At 41.1% G+C, this 9,728-nt stretch overlaps 1 protein-coding gene across 2 annotated transcripts in view; it reads left to right on the top strand.

Annotated features, from left to right (window-relative positions):
* The first annotated feature begins 255 nt into the window (after positions 1-255).
* Positions 256-9,728, top strand: part of sugt1 (SGT1 homolog, MIS12 kinetochore complex assembly cochaperone) — a 29,476-nt gene continuing 20,003 nt past the window's right edge. For both annotated transcript variants that reach the window (XM_072657204.1, XM_072657203.1), the window contains exons 1-6: positions 256-397; positions 486-534; positions 1,461-1,551; positions 4,166-4,235; positions 4,962-5,032; positions 6,806-6,856. In XM_072657204.1, coding sequence (XP_072513305.1) covers positions 384-397; positions 486-534; positions 1,461-1,551; positions 4,166-4,235; positions 4,962-5,032; positions 6,806-6,856 — 346 coding nt within the window. In that variant the 5' untranslated portion in view covers positions 256-383. The remainder of the gene's footprint in view (positions 398-485; positions 535-1,460; positions 1,552-4,165; positions 4,236-4,961; positions 5,033-6,805; positions 6,857-9,728) is intronic.

The following is a 9,728-nucleotide window of genomic DNA, read 5'->3' as shown; positions in this document are numbered from 1 at the left end:
ATTATATATGGACAAAAGTATTGGGACACTGCTTATTTGTTGTTTCTTGCAAAATGAAAACAAAATAGAGTATCCTGCATTTGTTGGAGTAATTGTCTCTACTATAATAAATAGAAATTACTGTTAAACTGATGGAAGCTATATATATATATATATATATATATATATATATATATATATATATATCCACGTGTATGAGGCCTGATCAAAGTATGCATGTATTTTGTCGGGTGTTTTCCTCACAGTTGGAGTTTGACAGTCCTCGTGTTTACATGGCGCTAGGAAGCAGAGCGGGCCTTCCAGCTCCAGCAGCTTCAGCTTCAGCTCCAGCTTCAGTTTCAGTTAGAACTTTCTAGACCTTCATCCACGACAACGGCGGAGTCATGGCAAGCGACAGGTATCCTTCATACCCCTGCAAATGACCCGAAATACCACGATACGACGCCGATTATTAACATGTTATTAAACCTATTTTCTCGTTGCAGGAGTTTTAGTGACAGTTTCATAGACGAGGACCCGAAACGAGCTCTTCAGGTAATCACACTAGCCAGCTCACGTTGGCTAGCGCTCTTAGCTAGTGGGCTAACTCATCCAGGACTGCTACAGACTCTAAAATCTAGCCTTACAGTCCACCGCAACGTTAACAACATAACGAAAAAACACTTACGATAACGGACGAGCCAAAACCCCAATGCTTTGTGCTATCTAGCTAGCTAGCTAACTTACTAACTAGGCATTTAGGGAAACTAGCTGGAGGTAGCGCATCCAGATCCAGAAAGTGAAAATCCGCTCCGGGAGTTTGTTCCGACTGCGCGGACAGAGCTGCTGCAGCCACGCTCAGAGCCGTGCAGGCAGGCAGCCGGAGCCCCAAATCCCGGGCTGGATTCTCACTTCCTGGCCCTGGATTTGCCTCCATCGCTAATAACTGAACTGGATGGCTAAGTTAGCCTGCTAGCCGACGTGGGGTAAAGTGGGCTTACCTGGCTGGGTTTGTCAGCTAAGTTTGGCCGTGGTTATGAGACGGTTAGCTCTAGCTAACCAGCTTATCTTATGTGATTACTGTTAACCGTTAGACAGTAAGCAGCTAGTACGCATGGTTGAGTAGCTAGCTTAGCATTAGCCTGTGCTATTAGCCAGTCAGTCTGCTCTGCCTTTGTAAGTGACATTAGCTAGCACTAACTAACTTTTCTACCTCGTGTTATGTCCACGATCGCAACAGTGGTCACCGTTCCCATCTCCTCTTTTAATGTAGGATAACTAGCGACTAGGTGTATGAGGCGTTTCAGCTCACTTTGAGAGTTGGTAGCTAGCCAGGTTAACGTTGCTTGGCTAGCCGCTGCTCAGGTCCAGGCTGTTCCGTGTCCAGATGTGGAGACGCGGTCTGCTGTGCATCTTTTAGTGAGTTAGGGTGTTAGGCTTAGTCTTTCTCTCCAAACTAACGAGCTTTCCTCTATCATCAGGAGCTGGATGTGGCTTTAGGAGAGAAGGCTGACAACGCAGACTGGCTCTGTCAGCGAGCTTACGCACACATTCTGCTCCAGGATTACAACAGTAAGTTCCTGTGCTGGTTTTCTTAGCTCTCACTGGGTTACTTTGGCCTTTAGCACCGGTTTCCCAGTTAATCAGCTGCAAGACACAACATCTTTGTGTCTGGCTTGCTGTCTACCAGTCTATCTGTATCGCTGCTTGTTCATCTGTCTGTCTATCCATCCATCCCTTCCATTGGTGTCAGCCTCTTAGACACAGTATCCCTTACATTCAATGTACATTATATGGACAAAAGTATTGGGACACTGTTTATTTGTTGTTTCTTGCTAAATGAATGGTATAAAAAATAGAGTATCTTGCATTTGTTGGAGTAATTGTCTCTACTAGATTTTGGAGGAGCATTGCTGTGAGGATTTGATTGCTTTCAGTGACGAGCGTTAGTGAGGTCAGGATGTTGGACAATCACCACCTCATCAGCCATCATTCCAGAGAACACCGTTTCACTGCTCCACAGCTCAGCGCTGGGGGGCTTTATACCCATCTAGTCCACGCCTGGCATTAGACATGGAGCCAATAGGTGTGTGTCGATCTGTTCCAGAGAGTCTTGTTGTATTGGCAGTGCTTCTCGACAGGGACTAGACAAGCTGTGTGTGTGTGTGTGTGTGTGTGTGTGTGTGTGTGTGTGTGTGTGTGTGTGTGCGCGCGTGTGCGCATTTGCACATTGTTGTCAACAATGGGTGCAACTTAAAGTAGATGAATGCATTCACAAACATTTGGATTTATAATGTATATATCATCTGAGACCCGTCCTACGCAGAAACCTTGTATCTCCATTTTTGTGTGGTTTCACTTTAAGCAAAAGTGAAACTGGCAGTTGTTCTTTACATCGTTCTTTACATTCACGATGAATGGACCAATAGAAATGCTCCGAAATGACTGGGAATAAAATCTTTGTACTTTGACTTTCCATTGAAAGCAGTTTTTTTCTTTTCCTGTAAAGTTCCTGTCTTGAAGATACAAGGTTTTTGTGTGACAGTGATGATATACATCATTACAGTTATTCAAAACAGGATCTTCCACTGTTTGCACTGTTTCTTTGGTGTGGTGAATTCTTCATCATACTTTACATCTCGCTGCATTTGCCAGTGAGATGTAAAGTCACTCTCACACAGTCAAACGCACATACAAGCGCGTTCTGCGAAGAACGCCTGTGGTTAGTCTCAAGCCGTGTTTAAGGAAGTACTGACGTTTTACACCGTGCTAAAACAATGTCCTGAGGCTCGCTACCTTTGGCTAATGTTAGTGACATGACTAACTAGCAGAAAGAGAGGAACAGTATTTCTGTTTAAAACAAACAAAAATGAAATGCGTATATTTGGATTGCAATCCATGCTGCCGAACCAGAAGCCCTTTATTTACACTTGTCTTTACTTGTATCACAGCATGCTGCTCATAGCATTCACTGTGTTTTCAGTGAATCGGATCACGGGCATGTATAAATGTATAAAAAAAAACAGCCAGTGCGCTGTAAACAGATTACAGTCGGATCCCTTGAACCATATTTCGGAGTCTTCAGATGGCTTGTCACCACATTTACATGGACACCATACGTTTTCTATGTCCAGAAAATAAATGGTCTGCTAATGCAGATGAATGCTAATTTATTGCCTGTATTAAGTGTTTTGTTGTGATTCTGAGTGTAATATATTGGTAGTAACCAAAGGAAAGTAATTGTTCTTGTGGGTTACTGGAGGTTTATGAGGTTACTGTGCATTACAAGGATTTTATAAATATACTGTCGATTTTAGAGCTGCACAATATATTGAATTTTAAGCTTCGTCACTGCAATGTGTTTGTACAATAGTCGCAATGCAGGGTGTGCAGTATCACTTAGGCCAAACACAGATCTACCAGTTCTACATTGTTTATTAGGCACACATTTATTTGTTCTTCCACCCAAAAATTTGAGGATGTGCTAGCTAGCATTTTAGAATTTTGTATGCATGTCAGAATATTGCCATAAAGGTCATGTATCGTCGTTAAATATTGTAATATATCGTTTTAAGGGTTTTGTTTTTTGTTTTTGTTTTTTTTGGGGGGGGGGGTTAAGTAAAATCTAAATTTATTTGGGGTCACAAAAGAAAATCCAGCACAAGTACTTTCACACACAATTCAAACATGAGACGTGTGTTAATGCAAGGTGTACGCAAACATAGAAGTGTCTTAATGTGTCACTGTGTTGTGCACTTGAAATATTTCATATGCAGCGTCTTTAAAGAGGCACAGAGTAAACCCTGGTCCCTCAGATTAGTATTTGATTATTACATTATAAAGCCTTTCAGTTCTGATAATGTGATGTTTGTGCAGCCGACTTTATACTGATATGCATCTCCAACCTCATGAGAGTCTCTCTCTCTCTCTCTCTCTCTCTCTCTCTCTCTCTCTCTCACTTTCTCTCTCTCTCTCTCTCACTTTCTCTCTCTCTCTCTCTCTCACTTTCTCTCTCTCTCTCTCTCTCTCTCTCTCTCTCTCTCTCTCTCTCTCTCTCTGTGTTTATCTGCCTGGGTGTTTTGTCTAGTTAGAGAGATGTACCTTTCATCCCGTATTCCATGTATCATTTACATAGTAGTCGGACTTTATGTCATGGATGTTTACCCAAGGTCTTTGTAACCCTCAGGGGCAGCTGATGACGCTAAGAAAGCACAGCAGCTTCAGCCTGGTATGGCCATTGCCTTCCTGAGGAAAGGGTAAGTTGTTGTGACTGTCAGGATGCGCCACATAAGATGCAGAGAGTTCTGTTCTGAGTTCTGTCTTTGAGTCTGTGAGTCGTAATTTTACAAGACTGACAACTCCTTTCCAGTATTTACATCTCATAGTATTTAGAGTATGTATTTTATCTCAATCTAACCATTTGCTTTTCCATTTGCTGTGTTGCTAAATCAAAAAGGAAGTACACAGCTGCTCATAATAATAATTATGTGACAGTTTCGTCCTAATGCTAATGCTGCGCTAGTGATGTTGGATGAAGCCAGTAGCTGACTCAAGTATGCTGAACTTTATGATGCTACAGTGCACTAAAGTGTAATGACCAGTGCATTCGAAAAGATGCTAAGGTAAAACACCTATTCTTGTATTTATTAGATATTGTCTCTGCCATTTTCTGTACTGGCCAATCAGCGGATCCCCCTCCATTAAGCCCTCCCCAAGTGCGGTCAGCTAACTGTACTGAGAAAACCGGGCTTTGTTAGAGTTCAGTGCTGAACCGTGTTTGTGTGGAAAAGCCTCTGGAAAGGTTGCCCTCCGTGCTCAGAACTGTTCGGCCCTACAGTGCCCTACTTTTAAATAGAAAAGTGCCCTACATTAGCTAAGAAAATGACTAATTAGACATCTCCTTCAAACTCCTTAAGCCGAGATGTTGGCTGTTGCATTGTCCATATCTTTAAATTGCTCTTTTTCCTATTGTCTATGTCCAGAATTGCAGAATATCATCTCAACAACATCAGTGATGCCCAGCAGGCCTTTACAGCAGGAAAAGGACTTGATGGTAGGCACAAAGTGCATGCATCACAGATCACATTATAAGATATTTTGAGACACATAATTTGGGGTGATTTTAATATTTGCGATCCAGGTAACCAAGTTCACTGACGCAGCCCAAAGATCCTCTGCCTAGCTTAGTGGTACTCAGAGAGGCAGTTGTCTTATGTAGGGGAGAGCAGGGCACAAACTAACACAGGGTAAAATATAAGGGGTAGTTAGTTTGTTAATCAGCTGGCAGATGAACATCTCCGAATACTGTAACCAGTTCAATCTACAACGTGCAGCTTATAAATCAGATAGTGAGACATGCAACTTCGATTTAGGACATGCAAGAAATCCATTCAGTCGTCTGATGGCTCACGCAGCGTTTGTTTGGGCAGTTATTCAGGCAATGCTTGGAAATAAAATTTTATAGTGTATAGATTTTCTGTTCAAATTTGTGGTCAATGTGCCGATGTTTAACACAGTCTCTCTTCACTAATCATTCTTATTTAGATTAAGATATTGATGTGAGTCTATGTTGGAAAGCTTATTCGGTGCGAATTGTTCAGATTGGCCTAGAAGCCTTTACAAATCATTACTGTAGCCTATGTTGATCCAGTGTGGGTAAATTGAAGAGCAGAGAAAAGCTGCACACTCTGACTAGCAGTGTTTTAAATGTGGAAAAGGCTAGGCTGTGTAAACTGCCTGAGTGATCTACTTGGTTTGAAATGAAGCGATCAATGTGATACGTAGGTTATTCCTGACTTAAACACAAGGTTAGCTTGTTATATTAGAAAACCTGCTCCAGTCACAGGAAATGGAACTAAGAATGAAAAAATGATGCAATGCGTCTCACTCGACCAAGCACAGGCACCACAGGTGGACTTTTGAGAGCATCCTGTGAGGCTACATTGAGGGTGTGGGCAAAACATCCAATGTGCAACAAGTTGGTTAATTCCACAGGTCATATTTGCAGCGTTGTCTGTCATTATAGCTGGATAATGTTTGCAAACTCTCACTCTTGTATCAATTCTGGATTCAATTGCCCTTGTCTGTAAAACATGAGACATGAGTCTCCATTCGTAATTGATATAGTGAGCCGTAATTGTTAGGTACGAATCCATTGCCCTGGATGTACAGCTATCACAGGAACGGGCGACCCTAAATAAACGTAAGTCGTTTAAAACATTGATCTCGAGCTTATACGATTCAATATTGGATCATTTAAATGAAGATCGATTTACTAAACGCACCCCTAGGTCTACATTTGGCACATTGCTATATCAGTGGTGCATCGCATACTGTCTGGGAAGGCTTGCTGAAGCGGTGGAGCACCTCGCCTCTAGAATAATGTTATTTTATATTGTATTCTGTTTATTGTTGATGACAATTTACTGCCAAGATAGGAATGAACGTCTGCCTAGGTTGATGTCAGTCAGTGGCGCACCTGTGTTTTCCATTGCCAAGATAGCAATACGCTAGAAATGTACCTGAACACACCTCATTTTGAGACCACCACGCCCATCGGCTTAGATATATTTGCAACAACCGTTGCTATTTAAAGGACGCAGGCGTGAACATAGACTGTTGGCAGGGTTTAAGATAGCAATGAGCATCGCGGTGCGACTTGCGCAGGGTGTAAGATAGGGCCCATAGTGTTTTTGTGTCAAAGAGTCATTGCAGATATTTGTTTTAGGGGATTTTTTTAAAATTAATATCAGAAACAGTCTTAAACCAATATACACTGACTAGGAAGCTCTGTTTGAATTTGTTAATGGTTGTTTGTGTTTTACAGATTCCATCGAGGCTTTTGAAACGTGGATCAAGCGTTGTGAAGAGGTGACCAGTAAGTTTAACTGTCTGAAAGATGGTGAAGATGTATTGTCATGTATTGGCATTTCAGTTTTAGAAGTGTAAGATGGGGTTAATAATAAGGAATTACTGACCATATATACAAATAGCAGTGTATTCTTGCTTTATTGTGTGGGTTAAGATGTGAGGGGATGTCAAGCAACAGCACTTTCGCACCTCAGTCGCACTTAACTATGTGGTGTGCTTATTTTAAAGCTGAACAATTCTTAATAGTTTTTTGGTCTGCTTCAGATGGCACATCATCTTTTTTTATAGTGTCTACAGTTAAACTATGGAGCTAAAAGTCAAATGGGGTTGAGTGGTGTAACAGTAAAAGCGTATACCGTGGTATTGAGTAATGTTGCTGGTATCTCAAAATGAGGATAGTATTTCAAAATTACAACACGTGTCATGTTAGATTTCTGTTCTGTACCTCAGGATTTTTGATCCTTGATTATTTTAAACCAAAAAAATACCAAATACAACATTTGCCCACAGAGTAACAAAGTAAACACTGCACAGTTTTAAATAATTCAATAACTGTTAAGCCGTCTAACCATCACAAATGTTTAACTGCTCTGAGGCAGGAGAGTGAAGCTGGTTAGCATTAGCTTAGTTAGCGGCATAACAGTCTACTACATTTAGATGAGAATGACTCGAGCGACTGGTGAGTGGCTGAGCGTCTGCAGCTCAATTTAAAGGTTTTCTCCGTGGTTTTGGATCTTTTTTGGATCTGGCCTGGCTCCAGCTTCACCCAGAATCAGACAGCTCAGTTCAGCTGCTGTTGACTAACTGCTGAGCTACCGATAAAAACTCATGCCAAAGTAACAGAAAAGTGAAATGAGAGAGCAGGTCTGCTGTGTTTGGACTGTCGGCGAGCTATCAAGACTTAGATAAGTTAGCTAGCAGGTTAAACAGCACAGCACAGACCGTTATCCTGCTAACTGAGGCTAAGGCGCCCCCACTCAGTGGCCGTAAAAAATGCACATGGGGGGAATGCGCTTATTTGTCCATGGACTACATTAAAAACTGAACCGGAATCTGACACATCAGACACGTTGCAATTGTGAAATACTGTCCTCACTCAGAGATACGGTTTTAAATGCCATGGTACATGTGGTATTACAGGTATAACGCCCAGACCTAAACTGCAATAAAAACTAGTATCATCCACAAAACAGTGCAAATTATGAGTTATTCTAATGGCCTAGAAGCTTCATCTCTTCACTCTCCAGTTACACAACAGTGTTTTTATCCAGCTGTACACTAGTGCTACAGCAAGGTACAGACTTGGTTACATACCACAACATAGACAAAAGCTGGCCATGTAACGCATGTAAGGTAGACGCTCATCTAAATAAAGTAAAGTGTGAGGGGGAAAATATTTTTTTGTACTTTATGATTTAGACCTTTTGAGTTCAGTGCTCAAGGATTTTGCAACCCTAAATGAATAAACGTTGATATTTTAAACAGTACCACTATAACCTTTACACAGTATGGATCTATTTTATATGTCGGAGAGAATGTAAACTTTTTCGTATAATCATTGCTATGTAAAAGTAGTATTTGGCTTGCACAAGTTTTGGAGCTTTGGAGCAAACGCAGTAAAAAGGTTCATATTCAACAAAGTTCATAATATTAATAGTATCAATATTCCATACCATTTCTATGACAGGAAGGAAGGCTCTTCAATAATAACAGGCTTCGGGCCAAGTTTAAAAAACCGTTCATCTTGGAGGGCTAACAGGGTTTCTTATGCTCTAAGCCTAGGCCAACCTGACAGTTAATCCAGTTACCTTTAAAGCCTTGCTGCTCATATACAGTCTGGCACGGTCAGTATGTTGTTTATTTTTTGTTTGTTTGTTTGTTATTGTTGTTGTTTTTTTAACTTGTCCTGAAGCCTGTCATTATTGAAGAGCCTTCCTTCCAGTGATAGAAAGGGTATGGAATATTGATACTATTGTTATTGGTATTATATCGGCTTTGTAAACACTAGACTAGTAAACACTACTGTATATGCATTAAAGCTCAGCTACACTGTTAATATTATAAGATCATTGAGGAACTTTTGGAGGTTCTTCAAAACTGGTATATTATTATTAACAGTAGACACACAGTTCTGCTCTTCGTTGTATTTGGCTCATCTCTCTGTTCGCAGTTCTGCTCATCATCTGCTCTTTTCAGCTCAATTCCCCAGTCAGTCCGGTTCTCCGTTTTGCTCATCTTTCCGAACTCTGTTCTCGGTTCTGTTGAGCTCTCTATTCTGCATATCTCTCCAGTCTGCTTGGCTCTATGTTCTGCTCGATTCTTTGTTCTGCTCATCTCCATTCTGCTCGGCTCTCCGTTCTGCTGGACTCCCTGGTCAGCTTGGCTCTCCGTTCTGCTCCTCTCTTCATTATTTAGAGAATATAAAGTCTTCAGAATATGAAGTTTGGATCAATGAAATAAGACATTTAGTGCTAATTTAAATAAGACCTGTGTAATATTGCACTTTAACAGTAATGCATTTATAATAGTGAATACTGGATGAAGAAGTGGGACCTATATTGGGGGTTATATTTTTATTCCACAGACTTACTTCAACAAACTGTTTCTGCTGAGTAGAACTGAACTGTGAGACAAACACTACTTGGGTCCTGAAAAAAGAAAAAGAAAAAAGAAGAGTGAACCTGCATGTTGGTTTAGAGTCTAATTATATTAGCCATTTGTCAGAGAGCTTCAGAGCGAACTTGTTGACCTAAGCTTCCACCTCAGCAGCTCGTTCACAGTATCTCAAACAGCGACCAGCTATTCTTAGACGTGGTACACTCAAACGATTGCCTCTGGGCAACAAACAACTGGCAATGTGGCGACATACAACAACGCTG

This window comes from Salminus brasiliensis, chromosome 15, assembly GCF_030463535.1.
Source record: "Salminus brasiliensis chromosome 15, fSalBra1.hap2, whole genome shotgun sequence".
Taxonomy (NCBI): domain Eukaryota; kingdom Metazoa; phylum Chordata; class Actinopteri; order Characiformes; family Bryconidae; genus Salminus; species Salminus brasiliensis.
Note: the sequence above shows the minus strand (reverse complement) of the source record. Positions and strands in the feature narration are given on the sequence as shown.